This window comes from Ascaphus truei, chromosome 4, assembly GCF_040206685.1.
Source record: "Ascaphus truei isolate aAscTru1 chromosome 4, aAscTru1.hap1, whole genome shotgun sequence".
NCBI lineage: Eukaryota > Metazoa > Chordata > Amphibia > Anura > Ascaphidae > Ascaphus > Ascaphus truei.
The window spans coordinates 123,827,645-123,850,477 of record NC_134486.1 but is presented as its reverse complement, the minus strand read 5'-3'; the positions used below and the strand labels follow the sequence as shown (position 1 = coordinate 123,850,477).

The window sequence follows — 22,833 nt, the reverse complement described above, 5'->3', positions numbered from 1 at the left end:
TGGCGGGAGCTGTCGCAGGTGGAGGCGCTGCACCCGTTATAAATATTGCACGCACCGCATGCTCTTCGTGACACATAGCACATAGTAGCAGCTTGCTAGTGATAGGAAGCAGGGCTACATTTGGAGGCGCTGCTGAGATTTCAGACCTTGGGTGCCCCTCGAACCTAAATTGTTATCACCATGGCTTTGCCCACCCGTCACGAAATACGAGACTGGGCCTGTCAAGTACGCACGCCTACTCGTCGCGCCGTAGCGCTGGCCCGAGTGCCCATGGCCTTACCCTTAGAGACTTTACAGACGGCCTTGCGACAACTCCCGGGTTTTGCCAAAGATCGCCTGGTAGATGTAATGGTAGATCACGACGCCAAGTGGAATACCTTGCTTGTGGACTGCCGGCGTAACCTGTTAGCACTCTTCAATTACAACTTCACCTTGAAATACAAGGCGACTGGGGTTGATTCCTACCGCCGACGAAGATCAGTGGGAAGAGATTCCGGGACCCGGCATAAGAGCACTCTGTGGCACGGCAGCCATCATATATGAGCAAGTAGCCTTTTCGGAATTATGGGTGGCCGACTCCCTAGGGTGCACCTCTACCACTATACCTGAAGCCTATCGTGACCCGAGTGGGATGCATGTTACCCCTGATCAAATCATTGCTTGGGAGGACATGGTACGTTACCAAGAGCAAGATCCGGTCGCAGGGACTATCCGTGAGGCCATTCGACAAAAGCGACGGGGCCTGCTTCACCAGACTCCGGGGGATGTCGGAGGTATACTGATGCGGGAGGCGGACAAATTTGAGATCCAAGATCGGCTGTTGTACCGAGTGGTGAAGTATCATGACCATCTGGGTCGCCGCCAACTAGTGTTACCAAAACGACTACAATACTTAGTGTTGAAATCTCTCCATGATGAACACGGACATCTGGGGGTAGACAAGACTTTCGGACTAGTGAGAGATAGATATTTTTGGCCAAAAATGAGAGAATCCGTGGAGCATCACTGTCGAAGGTGTGTGCGGTGTATCCAACGCAAGACTCTACCCACAAGAGCTGCCCCCATGGGCCATCTAAAGAGTACAGGACCTATGGATTTAGTCTGCATGGACTTCTTGAGCATCGAACCCGACACCCATGTTATAGGGAACGTGCTGGTTATCACTGATCATTATACTCGCTACGCCCAGGCCTTTCCGACCCAAGATCAAAAAGGTATTACGGTGGCTAAGGTGCTCTGGGAGAAGTATGTCGTGCATTATGGGCTACCTCAATGTCTGCACTCCGACCAGGGACGGGACTTTGAAAGTAAACTAATAAAAGAATTACTGAACCTCTTGCACATTAAAAAGTCCTGTACTATCCCTTACCACCCAGAAGGGGATGCTTTGCCCGAACGTTTCAATCGCACTCTGCTGTACATGCTGGGCACGCTAACGGGGGTAGAGAAGACTAAGTGGAGTCGCCATGTGGAAACTCTAGTCCATGCTTATAATTGCACCCGACACGAATCTACCGGGTTCTCGCCCTACTTTCTTATGTTTGGCCGTGAAGCCCGTCTGCCAGTGGATATCCAGTTAAGAGTCTTCACCGATGGGGTGCACAATTCCACCCATTTTCGCTACGTACAAAGATTACAAGAGAACCTACAGAAGGCCTATGGGCAAGCCGAGAGATCCACCGAAAAACTAAATGCCGGGAACAAAAGGCATTGGTTCCCACGATCTGATTAGCTGAAATACCTTGTGACACAGCGGCCATCTTGGATTTACCGACGTCATGTTAAAGGTAAATTAAGCACAGCCATTCTGATTGGCTGGCATCATTCCCTTTAAGTGACGTCACGGCAAAAAATAAAAATTTAAGTCTGCACATGGTTTTAACAGCCAATCAGGTGGCTGTTAACCATTGTGAGGGTAAATGTGACGTCACAAGCCATATTTAAGGCCGTGACGCCTCATTTGAGCCCAAGAAGCCGACGAGACAGCATCGGCTGGGATTTAACATGGGGTTTTATGGATTGACAGATGAAGAAAGAAGATAAAGAACAACAAGAAATGGTTACAGATGAAAATAGAAGACGGAGAGTAAAGAAAGAAAAAAGAAGTTTGGGGTACCTGAGCAGGATCCTGATGACGGATGGCATCGGATGCTGTTGGAGGCCTTCAAGGTACGTGAGATTCCTGTTACCCCGGGAGTCGGAGGGCCATCGCTTCTAATGGTAAGTAAGATATTCTATGTTTGTAAATGTCTCTTTTTACAGGTCTATTTTTTGGGTGTGTTTTTTGATTTTTGGGGGGAGGCACATGGACTGATAATATATTAATCTGTACCTCTTTAGGGTACAGATTAATACATTATTATGCCAATATTTGGGGGCATTTCTCGCTTGTTATTGATGTGGATGTGATTGTTTGTTTATGGTTAATGTATTAAAAGGTTTGCAATTGGTGTTCGCTTGTACTTAATGTTATATTATGTTAGCTAATGTGTTTTATGGATACTTCTGAGATAGTTTTAATTTATTTATTTGTCTTTTCATGGTTACATTAATTAATGTTGGATTAATTCATTGTTTACAGTACATTGGTTAGTGTTACTATTCATTTTGAGTTGTTTTCAGAATTAATTGTTTTGATTGGATAATGGTTTAATTAATTCAATGTTGATGTTGCTAATGATTATATTGATTGGATTAGCTGGCTACTGTTTGTGTTTAGTGAAGTGTGCTTTTTTGTTAGTTTATTTGCCTTTTCTTACTGTGTGTCTTATGTATTATTACTGTATTTTTATTAGGGTGCCGATTGAGTGCTATAGAGGCTTATCATGCCCATATTATTATTATATGGGTATGATGTACCACTATACTACTCAATGGGTATAGGGTGGGTATAGTCAGTCTGGGGTGGGTGCTTAGGCCTCACGGGTGAGTGAAGGGGGTATTAGCCCTAAGGATGGGTGTTTAGACCTTGCGGGTGGGTAGCGGTTGGGTTAACCCCTTTATTACCTTAGCGGTATTAACCGCTAAGGTAATGAAGGGGTTAACTCCCCCCCGCAACCCCCCGCAATGCCTAAACAGCCACTAAGGGCCAAATTCCCCCTTCACTCACCCCCGCTAGCCACTGTATTGCATTGTACTGTATGTTTATTACAGTAAGCTTGGCACGGGTGTTTAACCCCTTCATTGCCTTAGCGGTTAGCCGCTAAGGTAATGAAGTTGCTGTACATTCATGTTTCCTGCCTCGGATGCATGCCGGGGGGGTCGGGAGCTGCTATTAATGGCTATCAGCTCCGGAGACCCCCGGAATCAATCCGAGGCAGGAAAGGGGCCTGATTTCTTCTAAGTCCCGACCCATTGCAGCTCAACGAGGCCATCTCCCCACCAATTGTCCAACATTTTTGTGGGGAATTGGATTTGGGGAGAACATCGTTTTTTAGGCCTGCGATGGGCTGCGATGGCCGCGACACCCGACTCGCTGGTCTCTGAATAGCGGGAGTTTATCAACCCTCCGAAAATGGTCGATAAGGGCCTGATCGCTGCTCAGTCAGCGAATTTCGGACGGAGATAAAATTTTGCGTCGATACAGGCCGTTATCGAGCACTTATCGAGGCTATCTGAATACCAGTAGCCATTTTGGTCGATAAGTGCTCGATAAGGGCCTTATCGAGGCTTTTTGAATAAGGCCCTTAAGCTCTTCCTCCATTAGAGAGGTTATGAGAGCTTGTTGCGGGTACAGTAGTGTTAAGACCTGCCAAAGAGGGGATCCCTGGAGAGATTTGCATGCTTAAAACTTTTGGGCCAAAGAATTTAACTAAATGACTATCACTTATGAAGAGAAAAAGATAAGTATTTAACTATATAATTTGTCATATTTGATGTAGCTTTTTTGTCCTTTGTTCAACATGACAACAGTAAAAAGCTGCCCTTACCATGTAACCTTTGGACTAAATAGGTACTGCCTTAGTGTAAAGATATTTCTCTATTGACCTTATTCATCTGCAGGACTTCTTGTTTAATTTTGTCACCTTACACAAAATGTGTGCTCTTGTTGATAATACATTGTAACTAAACTAAAAGACACATTATATCAACAGCTTTACATGTAACTGTGCACTGAGGATCGGTCTAGGACGTTTGGTCACGGCCGATTCGCCGCGACCAAGTCACCGCCGCCATTTAGCCGCCACTCACCTCGTTGCAGGGACTTCTCCCGCCGGATGCCTCGCCGCCAAGGTAAGTCCCTAACCATAGCCCTTAGTCTACAAACTCCTTAACCTAAAAACCCCTTACCCTAAAAACTTTACCCTATAAACACCTCGCCCTAAAAACTTTACCCCGGCTCCCTTATCCTAAAAACCTTACCCTAAAACCCCCAGACCTTAAAAACCTTACCCTGGTCCCTTACCGTAAAAAAAAACTCAGCCTTACCCCGGTTCCTGTTACCCTAAAAAATCCTCAGCTTAAAAACCTTACCCCGGTTCCCCTTACCCTAAAAACCCCGCAGCCTAAAAACTTTACCCGATCCCCTACCCTTAAACCCCCTTTATCCTAATGCTAATTACATACCTTGGGGCCAAAAAAGCAATGAAAAAGTGTCCAACGGCGGCGGCTAAAAATCGCCAGTAAAACGTCCGTGTTCTCTCGTCTCGTCCCCTGAGGATGTTCTATGCAACTGACACTTTTAGTTTAGTATGAAGAGTGTGGATGGTTGGTTGGTCATAGGCCAGTGTCAGTTACATTATCATCTTTAATCCTATCAGTGTTTGAATTCTTACAAATATTTCCGTTCAGCTCATTTCAGTTGTTTTTAATACACTTACACAGTTTTTTCCCCCACTGTTTCTGGTGGTACTTGTGGCTAAGTTTACAGCTGCCCGTTGTATTCCCGCACAATGTGGGGGTTTCTTTTGTAAAAGATTTCATTCTTGTGTTTCTGTATCTCGAGAATGGCCCGAATAGGGGCTGAAACTTTGATGCTTTAATAAACCCTTTTTTTTTTTTTTTTTGCACCATCTTCAAGGACCTGTTAGTAGTTGCTTCTTATAATGATATATATGATGAAGGGGTCCTGAGTTGACACAGAAACGTTGGATCTGTTATACTGTATTTGCACTTTAAAACTTTTTCTACCTTATATTTGGCATGCTGTGTCTTCTTCTCCACTTCGGATTCTGGTGGAGTATTTTGTTTTATATGTTTCCATATGATGCGTGCACTTGCCTATATATGCTTTGAATACCCTTTGCAAGATGTGCTTCTTCATTTTGCTTTGGTTTAAATATATATATATTCTATAAAATATATATGAGATTTGGCTACCACATGGCGCTACAGTCTCCTACCCAGATAAGCATTCAGTACTTTTATAATTGAGTATTTTATCTTTTCATGTGTGTTTGCTCTCACTGTAATAAATGTGTTTCACTATGAGACACTCCTTTGTTGCGCTTCTTTTCTAGACTATGTATGTATGTATGTATGTATGTATGTATGTATGTATGTATGTATATCTATATTATATAACCCTAATATATTACTTGTGAGCACATTCACATGTCAGGTCTGCAATCCTGCTTTTTACCATTATCACCAAGCATACAGTGCTTCCACTGCAGCAAGGGATTCTGGGAAATGATATGCAAATGAGCACACAGTGCCACCTTTTGTCTGAAGACCAAATTACATGGAAAACCCTTACAAACCTGGCACATTCCTTGGCTTCCTATTATCTCTGGATCTGGCACACTGACTGAGAATATTTCTGTCTGGGTGGAAGGCATTCTAAAACCACTTGTCAGGATCACACCCAGCTATATCCAGGACACTACCGACCTGCTTAACAAACTTAATGCCATTGGCCCTCTCCCAACAGGAACACTACTAGCAACCATGGATGTAGAGTCACTTTACACTAACATCCCCCACAAAGATGGGATTTCAGCCTGCAGATACTTTCTGGGTGCGCAGGAGCCACTCATAGAGACAGTGATTAAATTCATCAAATTTATTCTGACCCATAACTACTTCACATTTGGAAATGACACATACCTCCAGATAACGGGGACCGCTGTGGACACTTGGATGGCGCCACAGTATGCCAATCTGTTATACGCAAAACTGGAAAGTGATTTTCTTTCCACCTGTCACTTGAAACCCCTTACATACCTTTGCTACATCGATGACATTCTCTTGATTTGGACCTCTGGTGAACAGGACCTCCTACAGTTCCATGAGAACTTCAATACGTTCCACCCGACCATCAACCTCAAACTCACCCATTCCCGAGACGAAGTATACTTCCTAGACACCACCATTACTATAAAGAACAACCAACTACAGACTTCTGTATACTGCAAACCTACAAACAGAGCCAGCTATTTGAGGGACAGCAGCTTCCACCCGACACACACTAAGCATGCAACCATCTACAGTCAAGCCATATGATACAACCAGATATGCTCGACACAGCAAACAGAGGCCAGCAGATTACAGCCTTGAGATTGGATTTTATAAACTGTGGATATAACCAAAGAATTGTAGACCAGCAAATACACAATGCCACTAGAATACCAAGAAGTGATCTCCTTGAATACAGACAGAAAGAAACAGCGACAGGGTACCTTTGGTGGTCACATATAACCCACACCTAGAAGCCATACGCAAGATCACCAGAGAACTACAACCCATTCTCCAGGAAGATAGAAGACTGCAACAGGTCTTCCCTGATACACCCTTATTATCATACAGAGAACCTCATAATCTCAAGAAAATGATGGTGAGGAGTAAAGTATTCAACAGTACAACTGGATGTGGAACAGGAACATGCCAGGACTCAAGATACAAAACCTGCACAATGCTCCACACAGCGGGCACAATACAAATACCAAACAGGAATCTGGAGTACAAAATCAGAGGAAGGTTCACATGTTCCTCCAGCAATGTCGTGTACCTCATCATGTGCATGAAATGCCCAGGGGGCTGCTACTACATAGGTGAGACGGGACAGGGGCTCAACAAGAGAATAAATCTGCATTGCCACAGCATCACACATGGAACAAGAGACAGTCCTGTCGGCGAACATTTCTCTGACTCTGGCCACAAGATGAACGATCTGAAGTTGGCCATACTCAAAGGTAATCTTAGAACACCGAAAGAGAGACGGTTGCATGAATACAAATTTATGCAACTGTTCGGGACACTTAGCGATGGCCTAAACCGAGACCGAAGTTTTATGAGTCACTACTGACATGAGAGAACTCTCTTCTCATGAGTGCTAAAGGCCATGTCCATACACACTGCGCTATATATATGCACACACAGCTGTCTCTTACACATACAAATACTCTATGTAATTCCATCCTTATATACCAATAGGGACCACATAGTATCTACATAAACTTTTAGTAATGCTGCAGCCTCTTACATTTCCACACCTACCCACACCATTGATATACACTCCCACGCCACACACACCTTTTGTAAGGTGAGCTCTTTACCAATTTATATTTACATACACACACACACACACACACTCTTGCATCACTAACATTCAGGGACTATTTAACACCTGAAGTCATAAATCGCATACTAGGGAGGGTGTGTGTTAGGTTTCAGTCACAGATAACATTCCTACAGTATACGCACTGTTTTTAAGTTTAACCTTGCTTTATTCAATGTACCATCGCCGGAAGAAGAGATCAGTGTATCTCGAAAGCTTGCACAAATATAAGCATTTCGTTAGCCACAGAACGGTATCGTCTATTTATTATTTGTTATCCAACACAGTGAGTTCCAGGAAACTACATCACACAACAGAGCAGGCAGACTGCGGTTTTCTCCTCCCACGTTGGCGCATGAGATCAGCTCATACCACACTTTTATGCTTTGGCAAGATCGTGAGTTTGAATTTTTCTAAGTTCTATTTTATTAAACCTTTTTACTTTAGTATCACACGAAGATCAGGCGCTTTTGTTTTTTTTTCTGATATATATATATATATATATACACACATACATATATACACATACATTATGTGTGTTTGAGGCGAAATAAAGGATGGACACAAAAAAATTACCGCCTTCATTATTTCCTTTTCTACAAAACCAAATCAAGTTCTGGCAAAACCAAATCCAATTTGCATGCTTAAGCACGAAATCAACTATTTAATTTTTTTTTTAATCCGAGTTTGTTAGCAATGCCAGGAATTTTTGGGATGTATTCAATCAATGATTGCTTTGAGATGAAAACACTTTTTTGCCGTGCAGTATTTTAGACTATTGATTTTTTTGGAGTAAGCAAGAATTTTTTTTCTCTGTTTAGTTACTGCAGAATCATGTTGTTTGGTCATTAGGAAAGCCTTCCCAGGATTTGGTACAATAAGTATTGCAGATGTATTGCTTCATGAGAACTCATTAATCACCAGGACAGTCACATGATCTAGTCATTGCCAGCAAATATTTTGTGTGGCAGTAAAGTTTCATAAAATGTACCCAAGATAATATTTAAAGAATATCTACAGTAGGCAGCTTGTGATATGTATGTATGTATGTATGTATGTATGTATGTATGTATGTATGTATGTATATGTGTGTGTGTATTATCGTGGGTTAAAAGGTGACTAAAAAACCTCCACCATATAGCATATAAAAATATTACTTGTGAGCATATTCACGTCTTAGACAGGTCTGCAACCCTGCTTTTCGCCATTATCACCTAGCATACAGAGCGTCCACTGCAGCAAGGGATTCTGGGAAATGACATGCAAATGAGCACACAGTTCCACCTTTTGTCTTAAATCCATTATTACATGGAACTCTTAAGCCAAATGCTCGCTGTTTTAGACACAGCTTTTTAACATAGCCTCGGATGAGATGCAAAGCCAGGCTATGTTTAAAAGCTGTGGTTATGTGACTACCAGATTTTTGGTAGCGCTGTCGCTTGGTCGCGCCGTAGCCGTCGCGTGCACTATAAGCGCCGACAATGCATTTGTTTTGACGTGACGTCGTTGTCGCCGGCGCTATAAGCGCAGCCAAAGGAAAGGCCGTTAGCTTCTCCATTCTCCTTACATCATTTACTCTCTTCTCTACTGTACTCTTTGATGAGGTTAAGCCAGGGGCTCTCAACTTCAGTCCTCAAGACCCCCCAACAGGTCAGGATTTAAGGATATCCCTGCTTCAGCACAGGTAGCTCAATCAGTGGCTCAATCAGTGGCTCAGTCAAAGAGCCTGCTTCAGCACAGGTGGCTGATTGAGCCACCTTTGCTTAAGACACTGATTGAGCCACCTCAGACTTAGACACTGATTGAGCCACCTTTGCTTAAGCTGGGATATCCTGAAAACCTAACCTGTTGGTGGGGTATTGAGGACTGGAGTTGAGAACCCCTGGGTTAGGTGGGTTTTCCACGCCGCCAAGATCATGCATCTTCCTACAGCTAGAATATGGGTAATCAGTTTCCTCCTATGATGGCAAACATATACATCAGAATTAGCCAGAATGATAACGAATGAATTCTAAGGGATAGACGCCGTCTATTTTGAACCCTTTGCCTGTCACTCAAGAGGCCTCATGGCGTAGTAGCTACATCACATTTTATGTGCTCCGTTTTCTAGGTTGAGTCTGTGCTCCTGTGGAGCGCTGAACAAGACCTGACAGGAAGAGATACAGCACAGTATGGAAGAGGAAGAGCTTTCATCTGATCACAATGTGCAGGAGGGAGTTTGGTGCTCGGGTGCCATGGACCCTCCAGCACTCCAAATATTCCCTATTTAAAATGTTTCAATTATATTATTTAAGTTTCCGAATTTGTTTTTATGATTGTATACTTATTATACTTATTATAGGCATTTCATGCGTTATTATGCTATTGTAGCATTTCACTGCTTATTCGGAACAGAGTTTTGGGAAAACCAGAACCCAACCCCAACCCAAACATATTTTAGAACCAATACCACATCCAAAACAACAAACAAGGATTTTATTTGGAGGGGGGACACAAAATACAATTAGAGGGGTCACCGTTACCAAAAACATGCATTTTGTTTTTATTCCCAAACCTTGACTATAGTATTAATACATTGGAATCCGTATATAATATGTGTGTGGATTATCTGTGAGTTAGAATTTGTATTTACAGTGTATTCCTTATTGGCAAAGCACCAATGGAGCAAAAAAATCTTACATCATTCTAACATTGAAATGTCAACATTGACAGCTTGGCATAAGGCACACTAAATCTTATACACCCTTGCTTTTACTGTACTGTAGCTTCATAAGGAGCACAATGTTTGAAAAAAATATATGTGAAGCAATCAAAAGAAGTACTTTATACCTTTGGTAATATATTTCCTACTGTTTTGGTACGATACCTACTTTAATGAAGATTGATTTGAGAAGCAATCCTTTGATTAAAGAGAATAATATAGATTCTGTGGCACTGTTAATTAAAAGCCTTTAAAAAAAAAAAACAAGGCTAGCGCATGCATGAATCAATGAAAAGGTAATTTATGTTCATTTATGCTAAGCTAAGGTGAACTCAAAGTAAATAGTAGACAGAAAACAGCAACATTGGAAATGTAGTATTTCATCTCACAAAACAAAGCAAACTTGCTGCGAAAAAACATATTCCATAAATTATAATCACAAGGGTGACCGTTCCGAGATTTATCACTTCAAAGAGTAAATAACATACAGCCATAGGCCTAGATTCAGTAAGTACAGTACAAAAGCCAGACGGACCTAACAAGTAGGTCCCAAACTCTCCCAAAAACAATGAGGGCACTCAAGGGTGTGCAAAAATAGAAATCCACTTTTTATTACATATAGCACAATGGAATACGCATCAAATGTAAAACAATTAAAAGAAACATCACCAGGAGAAAAGCCCCAGAAAATCTACTATAATAGTTCAAATAAAGACAGGAGGTCATAAAATAAATCATAAATCATGACGGGATATCACATGGACCCCCCTCGGGAGATATGTACAATCGGACCCGAGTACAATACAGTGTATAGTTATATACCACAATAAAGCAAATACAGTATAAACCAAATATAGCAGTGGTCCTAAGCATAATATGTACAGATAAAGGTACCAGAGGCAATACAAAGGGCTTGGATTTAATACAGTGGGATTGATCTGAACCAGAAAGATAGGTAAAGCCTATTTTGATCAGAAAGGTAATTGCCTTTGTATGTTTGCTTTCTCCCAGTAGTGCTGAAGTTCTTGGGGCAGAGAAGGCAGAGCAGCGATGGTTGTACAGATACTATAGCAATACTATATTCCATTTTCTTTGCCTTTTTCCTTTTCAATTTACAATGTACAGTTTTGTATTCAATTTGAATCACACTTCCATGAGGTGGAAGCTTAACTTGGACGATCTAATAAAATGATATGGTTAAACTCTAGTTTCTTAGTCCTACAGTATTATGTGGTCCCCAATTTTATAAGAATGCAGTAGTAGTATAGTTGGTAATTATTTTTGTATAATAATGTACATAAATAAAATGCAACAAAGCATAATACTGGTCACTTTTTTTTTAACGTGAAAACCCTGACTATGGACTTTATTCAATATGCTGTAAAGCTACTTTTCAGTCCTGGAATAGATTTCATATAGAATAATCTTTGTGGTCCTAAAAGCTCATTTTATGGCTCGTTAAATTATTGAATAATACTTTGTGGTCTTAAAAGCTTGCACTCAAACAACAAGTTACAGTACTAAGGTATCCCTTCTACCTTACATTTTTTTTGTCTATTATGCAATTTGATAACTTTTCTCCATCTTTTTTAGTGATGGCTGGGCAGACAGAGATGAAGTGATCGAAGGTTTTGAAGCAGAAGCCAACGGAGGAATTACTATAAAACTTCAGTCTGCCGAGGTCAGGTCATTTGATGACTATTTTCTGAGTCTGCGTTTGGATACAAATTTGCGAAACCCTTGGTTTGCTGAGTTTTGGCAGCATCGGTTCCAGTGTCGTGTGCCAGGACATCCGCTAGAGAATCAAAGCTTTAAAAAGATCTGCAAAGGTAAGGATGTATTTATATTATAAAGTTGAAGAAAAGCTGAAGAAAGGGACTGAAATCCCAAATCTTTGGCTCTGTTAACATACACATTACTTATTGAAGTGAAACTTCTTTAGCGGCTTGAATGCAGTTGATTAAAGACGGAAGTCAGTGGTGACGGAAGTGACATCACTCCTGGCAGAAGAGGCCGTGAGTGTTGCCAGCTTCCACCAGGAGGAGTCGGTGATGGACACGGACAAACACCGACATCCCTCCCCCCCTCCCCCGGTGTCCCGTGTTCTGCCTCCTTGGTCCCAGCTCCGCAAACTGCTGCTTCCCGGCCTGCCCCTCTTCCCCCCGCCACCGCCACGTGATGCACCTCCCCTCCTTTCGGAATCATCACTTTGCCCTGTGTCCCCGGTGTCCCATGCTCTGGCCTTATCTGTCACACTGCTGCTGACCTGAAATTGTGTTTCACCACTACAAATATAATTTCTATGACAACAGTGACAAAAGACAAAGAAGTTTAACTAAAAAATGCGCGTGCTCGGCACACACTGTTTGTTATTTCATATACTTTATGCATATTTCTTTTTCAGGCAAAGTTACTGTAACACATGCTTAGGATTTAAATGGAAACAAGTGATGTGTACTGTGCATCAAGGGATTTACCGTAATCCTAACTACATAGATTACTGACATACAGTGAATGCATAAAGCAGCCAATCAGGACCAAAACAACATGATACATTGGAGTAATGTTTTGAATATTCCACATCATGCATTGAGCATTCACTTTGCAGAAATATACTAACTTAAAAAAAAACTTGATACATACAGTACTGTAGTTCCACATAGTTCACCGTCTATTGCTCTTTCAGAAAGACAAGCGACAGAGAAGCCCAATGCTACATCCAATATGACAAAAATACACAGTAAATTACTTATATATTCTCTTGAAAAAGGGGTTCCTAAAATGAGCTTGTTGGGGTTCTGTGTGTTGTTTGTTAACCTCTTTCAGAAAGGCCCCTGGTTTTGGAAACACTGGGATTGTACAGCTAAGTAAATACTATATCTTAGTGATCCAGATAATTAGATATCTGATTTAGTCATTTGGAGTAATGTGCAAATGAAAGTGATCCCTCTTATCCATTTAAAAATACACTAGAAATACATATTGATAAAGTTGAGATTTGTGTAAAATATGATATGTTTGCGTAATCTGTCCTGTGCAACTAGAAAAGTAATATTATTATTCTATTGTCCTTTGAAACTGTTTATCTCCTATCTTCTGCAACGTTGTCATTATCAGCTCCTGAGATAACAAACCTCAAAATAAATGGGTCCTATACAGTACATGGATTTAAATGGATTCCTTATGAAAATACCAAAAAATTATTTACAAAAACATACCGTAGAAAATATATAAAAACCAACTATTTAAAATTTGTGTGTAAAATAAGGCAAAATCACAATATGAACTTAAATGCAATTGGGGTGGATTACTGTTACAACCTATAGGCATACAGCTTAAATCATGATGGGTTACAACCTAGGGCCATAATGAAGTGAGCTGTATATCATAAGATTTAGATCATTATCCAGGGGACTTGGCGATAAGCACTCCGCATAAGTGCTGACAATGAACTAAACTGAAAGATGGGATCCTCCCCTTCTGTTTATATCAGCGGAAGCAGGAAGCGATTGTGTATCTCAGGGGTGAGCAAACTTTTTATGCCGAGCCCCCCTTTTTATCCATGAAATTTCTCGGGCCCCCCTGCCTGATGTAATCAAAATCCCATGAAAAAAAACCCTTTATTAAACGGTATACAATGTAAATACAAATATGTCTAAGGCCGCGCGTATAGTGCCCGCGACGTCACCCGTCGCCGCTAGCGAAAGTTGTATTTCGCTTTGCGGCGGCGGCGTGGGCGACCAGGCCATTGATTGGTTCAGGGGCTGTCACATGAGGCGACAGCCCCTTAGAAATCAAATATTGCCGGCTTCAAAAAATCACGTTGCCACGTCACGCTTACTATAAGCGCACGAGGCGGCGGCGACAATGCATTTGTTTTCGGGCGACGTCGCGTCGCCGGCACTATAAGCGCAGCCTAAATACTTACATACTTCAACAGCTCGTTCTTGCAAAATTAGGCTGCGTCCACACTGCCGCTGAGAGCGGTGACATCACCAACTCTCCAAGCATGAGCACAGGGTGTCCTGCATAATTTTGCAAGCACGAGCGGGGAAGTGTTTACACTTTTTTTTATTATTTCTGTACATTCATAGTGTGATTGATATAGTGGCAGCCTAACCTCTCACATGAAGAGGATCGCAGCTAGGCAGGTTGCCAGCGGAGGAGAGCAGGACCACAGCGCTATTGTAGGCAGACACCGGAGGGAGGGGCGTTTGACATCACAGCGCTGGGGCGTGCTCCTCCGCGTACCTCCGAATCACGTGGCCCCACCTGCACTATTCTATTTGGCCGCCCGCGCGCGCACATCTTTTTCGCCTGCGCAACCAGGTTTTTTTTCTGCACGCGCCCCGCCTAAATAATCTTGCGCCTGGGGCGTCCCCCCCTCAGTTTGTGCAACGCTGCATTCAATCACAACACCCACAACCAACACACACACTCAATCACAACACACACACACACAACACACACTCAAATCACAACCAACACAGCACACACTCAATCACTACACACACACAGTCACAACCAACACTCACATAATCACCACCAACACACACAACACTCAATCCCAACACCCACACCCACAGACAACCAACAGGCACAGCGCACACACACACACACACATCCACACACACACACATCCACACATATATACACACAAACACACACACACACACACATCCACACACACACAACAATCCATATATATATACACACAAACACACACACACACACATATATATATATATATATATAGATATACACACACACACACACACACACACACACACACACACACACACACACACACACACACACACACATTCACATACTTTATATATACACACACACATACACATACATATATAGATACACACACACACACATATATACACACACACACACACACATACATATACACACACACATATACATACAAAACACATACACACACATACATATACACACACATTTCTACATATACACACACATTTCTACATATATACACATACACACACACACACACACACACACACACACACACACACACACACACACACACACACACACACACACACACACACACACACGGTGGGTGGAGGGAGTAACTAAACCTGCTCCGGTCCCCCCATGTGCTGCTGAAAACGGCCGGGTAAAAGACAGGAGGAGGAGAAGGGCTTGTCTGTGTGCAGGGAAGGCCCCGCCCCCTCTGCAAGGCCCCGCCCCCTCTGCAAGACACAGCAGAGAACTGGAAGCAGCCTCTGCACGGAGCTTCTGGCACAGCTCTGCCCGCCCCCAGGTTTCCCCGCACGCAGCCTGCGCCCCCCCTACATAATCTTGCGCCCCCCCAAGGGGGCGCGCCCCCCAGTTTGCGCACCACTGGTGTATCTGTGTGTTTGTTAGCGTAGTGACCAAACCTCAAACATTTAGTTACTGCATGAGAGCTGCGTGTTCTTCCCTATAATACCAATTAGGACTTTTGCCTGGGACTCCTACAGTACATTTTGGGATAGTATTTCCATCTCTATCCCTTGGGTTCCAGCAATGACATATTTTTCCCGTGTGGGGTGGATTATTATCTGACTTCTTGTATATGTAAGTTTTTAACTTGTTTATTTTTTACTTAAATTACTTTCAATTTTTATTGACTATGTTTTTTCTATGCGCGATCAAAATGCTGTGCCTCTATGAGACTGTTCTTCGAGCGCGCGACTGCACTTTGTTTCTGTCACGCGACGGCCGGGTCACGTGAGCGGTTTGACCAATCAGGGTAAACTAGCTCCGTGACATCGCGGCCACACCTCCGACATGCCCACGACATGCCCCCACGTCGCGTCCACCTAGAGAGTACAAATCGCTCCAGCTAGAGGCACGCGTGAAGCCACGCGTGCGCACGCACCCACCATGGACGCGGCCTTATTCTGCAAGCAATGTCTTGTATATAATGTATAACCTTGTTCACTTAATGTAGCTATGTATTTGTAACCATGTATCTGTCATCATAACTCTGTGCCCAGGACATGCTTGAAAACGAGCGGTAACTCTCAATATATTACTTCCTGGTAAAACATATTATAAATAATATTAAGTGTAATGGTTTGTCTATTGTTGAACAGCCCATTTATCTTCAACATTTTTTTCCTGCAAAAATGTCATCCCAATTTATTCCTTGTACATTATTCCTCAGTTTATTAAAAATTGCCTTTCTAAAATGTATTTCTAATTTATTTCAAATGAGACCATGTTATGATCCGAGTTTCCCAAATGTTCATTGACTTGAATATTTTTTTTTTTTTTTTACTTCTGCATTGTTTGATATTACCAAATCCAGTACTGCCCCTATCCTGGTTGGTTCCTCAATAATTTGGGTCGTGTAATTGTCTTTAAGTGCCTCTAAAAACCTGTTTTCTTTAGTTGTAATGATAATCTCATTGCTTCAGTCTGGATGATTAAAATCACCCATTATGCAAACATCACATCATAGTTTTGCTGCCTTCTCCATATGCAAAAGTATTTTGGCTTCCTCAATCTCACAGATATTTGGTGGTTTATACTGTAGCTGCTGCAGTGTAGCATATCCCTTAATAGAAAGCAGGTCTTCGCTCTACCAGAGAGTACTGTGAGTATAAATGCTGCGTGCTACCTGGGAGATACTTATAAACTTAAGGGGTGTGTGTAGTGAAGCACACAATGAAAGAAGTCCAGTATATGGTGCCCACCTGCTTCATATAAGGAATGTATGAAGAAATTATTAAAGTTCAATAAAAAGTAACTTTTAATACAATAATGTGCATTGATGTACCATACAATAAAGATAAATTAACACTCACAATAATACACTCACAAGGGAACCACCCGCTCTTGACGAACACACTCTAATGGTCAGCTCTATGGACAAGGTGCACATGATTTTGCATCATCTTTTTGGGTCATCAGCATCAATGGTTTCTCGATAGCACATTGCATCCTGAGGCTGGCACACAGCCTTTTCACTTATTTGACTGTTACTAAGGTAGCCGTCTCATTCATTGATCCCAGGGAGCTCTGTGCACAAGGTTCGGCAGTGACGCTTGTTTGTTCCCTGACAGCCAGACAACATTAGACTTTGAGCTCACACATTTTGCTGTCATGCTCTAGACATTAATCAAGAGTGTGATAGCATTATGTCAGGCATCAACCATGGTTCTGAATGCATTATTATTTTTCCTAACCGCGCTGCTATATACTGGGGTATATTTACTATCTTCAGGCAGAAGATATATACGGTCCGTCCGTGGGAGTATAATTTGCTTTGTCAGAATAAATAACAGAATAAATAACACTCAAACTCATTCAGTGTGTGGGTGACTAGGAGTATTTAAACTTGGTATTATTGTGAATTAATTTATCTTTACTTTGTGGTATGTACATGTATGTACATTGTGATATTAAAAGTTACTTTTATTGAACCTTAATAATTTCCTCATACATTCTTTATATGAACCCGGTGTGCACCATGTACAGAACTTTCCGTTATATGCTTCTTTACACACACCACTTATGTAGCATATCCCTACAAACATTTTCTTTGTATTTTTACCTCCCCTATTAATTTCTAGCCACAAAGTTTCTACATTTTCATAATTCCCTTCATATACATCTTCCCTTATAATAGGTTTTAAATCCGGTTAAACGTATAAACATCCACCATCTATTTGCTCGATCCTCTGAAAAAGGGAATAACCCTTAACTGTTCAGTCATTAATTTTATTCCACCATGTTTCTGTAATACCTATGATATCATACAGCTCCCTTCTAGGTATTACTTCTAGCTCCTCTATTTTATCTGCCAGGCTTCTTGCATTGGCAATCATGCATTTAAGGTTTTTACCAAATCTGTGCTATTGTTATCATCTGCTCCTACCTTTCTACTCTAATTCAATTTAGTATTTAGAAGTTTACTAGTATTGTCTTTATTTAATATGGGTGCCTCCCTGCTTGCCACATTCCCACCTCCCCCAACTCCACCCCATGACCTATAGCTATTTCCCCATTCCTACAGTATCTATTTGATCTGGTCCATTACCTCTTGCTTGTCCCTACACCATCCTTCCTAGTTTATGAGGTACATTATGAGAACAATGATTAACCAATCTTATGTAGGGCACTTGATATTGTTCAGTGTACCTGTTGCATTGTCCCCCCTCTTTGATAAAGTCTCCTTTGAGACGAAACGCGTTAGCGCTGTACACCTCCTGTATGCTTTTTCGTTTTTTTCATAAATAAATAATATATTTTTACTAACGTTGTGCATGGTTGATTCCAGGTATTCGGTGAGCAGTGCCCACCATTTCTACCATTTTTTCTCTACCTGTTGCATTAGCATACTTTTTCCAACTTCCGTTTATGAAATTATTTATTATTATTGTTTATTATTTATTTTATTATTTTGTTTTATGTTGCATAACTTTATATAGCGAAGCAACTGGTGCATTTGCCAAAGATTGTGTAATATACAAACACAAGCCTTGCTAGCTAATATAACCCATAACACACAAACCCAACTTTTAGCCATACGTGCCAGTCACAGACCCTAGAGCCAAGTGGGCACATATACCAGACTAAACCAAATGTCAGCGCAAATCCATGTCACAAAGCTGAAGGCATTGCTGTTACCTTCCCATGCCCCTAGGGGCAAAACCCGCGTACATCAGTCACTATGTTCCCTAGCTGGCAAGGAAACCTTGCTGCTGTGACAATTAACCAAGTGATTTATTTGCAAAAAATACTTCTCATTTTGTTTTCTTTTTATAAAGGTAGGGAGGTAAACGTGCACCCATAAATGCTTAAGTAAAAGGACTGCCCACCCTACATCAGCATCCAGCCTAATAGCTCTTCTGAGATCGTCCACTAGCCCTAAACCCAATCTATCAGGTTTGACTCCTCCAAATCTAAATAACCCCTTGCTACATTTTAACCCTTACAACTGCAGAACTTGTCACGGCAGTCGTATCCCATTCCATATCATTACATGGGACCCTGCTATAAGTGTTTTACATAATTTGTTAAGGATGCAACATTGGATATGGCTGTAATATAGAAGCGCCTAGAGACCCACTCCTCTGGTGTAATATGTTTATTTAACCAAAATAGCGCTTATGCATCTACATGTACAATGTGCTTAGTGGGCACATAAGGAGGGTCCCGTCCAGTACAATCATTCTTCAGGTGTGTCCACTGGTCTATGCCTGAGTCAATGTCACCTTCATCTCTGTCTCCCACTTCTGCATCATTACAAGTTCCTAAGCAAGGGAACCAGTGATTCCCAAAAGATGTTGGGATTGTACCAGTTGGCCCTCTGTAGACTCCAGCGGTGACATCACCAGGCAAGGAAAGCAATGCCTCTCCACCTGTAAGCAGTAAAGTGTGGGTCTGAGAAGAGGATGCTATACCGCGGTATAGACCAGTGGATGGAGCTGGAGAAAAGTTGTATTGGAGAAGGCCCTGCTTATGTGTCCACAACGCACATTGTACATGTGAGTGTAGAAGTGCTATTTGAAGTTTTTAATTGGTTAAATAAACATCCTACACGATAGGAATGCTTCTCTCAGTCTTTTTCTGAAATCTTTTGGGTGGTAAATAAATGGCTCCTTCTAGGATCAACAAAACCACCCCCTCGCATTCTATTAAAGGTGCAATCCCACATCGCCGGCCAGTTGAATTTCTTAGGGACCTCTAAATGGGGAAGTGTTTGCCAGTCAAGTGTTTTCTTTATCCTTATTCCCACCCGGTCAGAGAATCAGTAAAATTAAGGGGAGGTGCGAAGAGTGGACTCTGGCTGTACAAGCTTCTTGCTGAACATACAGTGACATCACACAAAAGGTGGTAGCCAGAGGAGATCAAATCTCTCCCAAGTCTAACTAAAAAATAAATGTAAAATACTTACAGGTGCCAGATTTGGGTAAAAAGGGTATCAATTAAACAGATGAAACACCTTAAATATGTCACTGGAACTAGTTCACTTCAGTCTTAGGAGAGGATTGACCCTTTATGGACTTTAATAAGATTGATTCAAATACTAGTTCAAGCACAGTGCACTATTTGTGTCTTATATCTTTCTGTCCTCTATTTCGGCACACTTTTTACAATCTTGTTAACATTGGATATGTACAGATATAGCCAATATTATTGCGCCAGTTATTACATGATAAGGCATTTCTGCTGGTGCAATTTTTAATGCGAGATTGTGCGATTTGCAATTCAAAGCAAAAAAATCTGCAAGTTGAAAAATGGTGCAATTTTTGCGCAACAAAACTTGCTATTATTTACTGCCTTAGCACACCATAACATAACATTGGTTGCATCTGAACTCTGTGGCCTTAATAATTCTATGCAAACATTTTTGCATTTGGTTACAATAGTTTAATGAATACGTGGTAGAGGTTGACTGTTAATATAATCAACACATGAACTTCAAAGAGAAGGTGATGCTCACTTATGGTGATCACTGGCTGTTGATCGCAGCATCTCTTTTAATGAGTGCACAATGAAAAAGACAAAGGACTGAAATCTTTACAAAAAAACAAAAAACATATACCCTGTATATGATCATGTGGGGATGCTGTAGGTAAAGCTTGCTTGAACATATTTTTATTTTATTGGGTAATTCAAAAGAACATTTTTAGCAACATCAGTTTTAGATACCAACAATAAATGTTTGAACGTGTTGCCAGTTTTCATTGCGGTCATAAACATGTCATATTCAGTTGTTTAAAGGAGCTAGGGGAAAAGGTCTCACTGGTTTGCATGTGCAAACAGCAATATAGACATGTACAGTGTACACCGCAAACAAAGAATCCTTACATAGCTACAATTTTTGTACCTGTAAAATTCACATGATATAATCTACGAAATTATCAACGAACATTAACTGACGAACGTATTTGTCTGAAATCTGTTCTGCAATTATGATTTGCTTTACAGTTGAAGAACCAGCATGTCCTTCTCAAATGTCTTGTGTGAATAACATCACTTAAATATATTTAATTCATTAGCTTTTTGTTTTGTCCAATTAATTCTGTTCTTTCCACATTCAACAACTGAAAGTTCCAGGATCTGCGGTAAAAGTATAAGAAAGATATAATTTTCAACTCCAGATATGCTAAATTTGCTGGGATTTACGGTTCAGCAAGCATGTTACTATGGCAACTAAAAAATGAAAATATCTCAAAAGAGGTTTAAAGAGTTGCAGAATTGATTCAAGGGCATGATGTTAGTAATTGCCAAGCTCTCTAGATCTCACGGTTTAGCAGTAGTCTTTCTCTCCATTGTGCCACTTGTACACCTACAGTATGAAGCTGCTGCACTCTGCTTATATCAAATCTTTGTTATAGAAAGGAAAGTAGCCATTTCTCATACATGTACATAAAGGTGCGGTATTTACTGTAATGCACTTCTCTCAATTTGATTTACATAGGTGTCCCATTAATCTAAAGGAAAGGGGTTATGCAGCGCTATTTACTAGTGACAAAAGTGATTAGGACTGTGCACTCTGTTAACATCTAATACTACAGTGTATTATAATGGCTGCCAAACAGCTGATCTGACTGCCCTAGTCAGAAAAGGAAACACTGTGCAAAAAATCTGATACTGTGACGGCGCCTACTAAGTACAATGTGGCAAAGCACATAATTGAATTAAAATGTTGCTAATACAACCATGTATTGTCCCGAATAGAGAATTCTGGCCACTCCAATGCGTGATTATTAATGGATGATGGTCACAGCACATGGAACGAGAAGAGAGTAACATAGCATGATACTGGATGATAATCACAAAAATGGCACGTGAGCTAGAGAAAAGAGTACAGTATGCCATGAGGTAGGAATACACAAGGAAGTGGAGTGAAAAAAAAGTACTTTTAATAAAACAATTTAAAAACAATAACATGAAAGGTACACTTTGGTCATCCAATCCGCAAGCTTGGAAAAAAATTGAAATCCTACTTACAGGATGTCAGGAATCCGCTCAGCGGTTTACTGGTTGCCTTACCTTGCAGACCGGTGCAGTTCTGGAACAGCTCTCCTGATGTTTGCTGCAGCCTGGATTCACTCACCAAAGCTATACACACTCCCTCTGGTATCTACTGCAGCTGTGCAGCCTATCACTGCAACCTAGACTTGCATTCACTCATTGGAGCAGTACCTTCACACCCCCGCTGGGGATTGGCCCGCTGGCCTTTAAGTACTGCTTTCCCATAATGCTCCCTGCCGAGCATAGTCCTTACCGGATGTCACCAACTGTTCTGCCACAAGCTCTTGCTTGTTCTCTTGTGCTGAAGCAGAGGTTTCCCTTGCGTCCTTCAGCTTCCTGTTCTCCTGTGCTGAAGCAGAGGTTTCGTCCCTGCGTCCGTCAGCTTCCTGTTCTCCTGTGCTGAAGCAGAGGTTTCGTCCCTGCGTCCTTCAGCCTCCTGGATTCCTGCACTGAAGCGGAGGTTTCGCCCCTGCGTCCTTCAGTCTCCTGGATTCCTGCACTGAAGCGGAGGTTTCCCTGTGTATCTACAGCTTCCTGGTTCCTGGGGCCTACTCTTTCCCTAATCTAGAGAGGCCGTGTCCTGGTTCCTGCGCTGCTACAGAGGATTCCCTAGCCCGCTCAG

At 41.6% G+C, this 22,833-nt stretch overlaps 1 protein-coding gene across 3 annotated transcripts in view; it reads left to right on the top strand.

Moving 5' to 3' along the window:
- The window catches only part of GRM1 (glutamate metabotropic receptor 1), a 511,900-nt gene that overhangs the window by 397,216 nt on the left and 91,851 nt on the right, over positions 1-22,833 (top strand). For all 3 annotated transcript variants that reach the window (XM_075596537.1, XM_075596536.1, XM_075596538.1), the window contains exon 4: positions 11,793-12,028. In XM_075596537.1, coding sequence (XP_075452652.1) covers positions 11,793-12,028 — 236 coding nt within the window. The remainder of the gene's footprint in view (positions 1-11,792; positions 12,029-22,833) is intronic.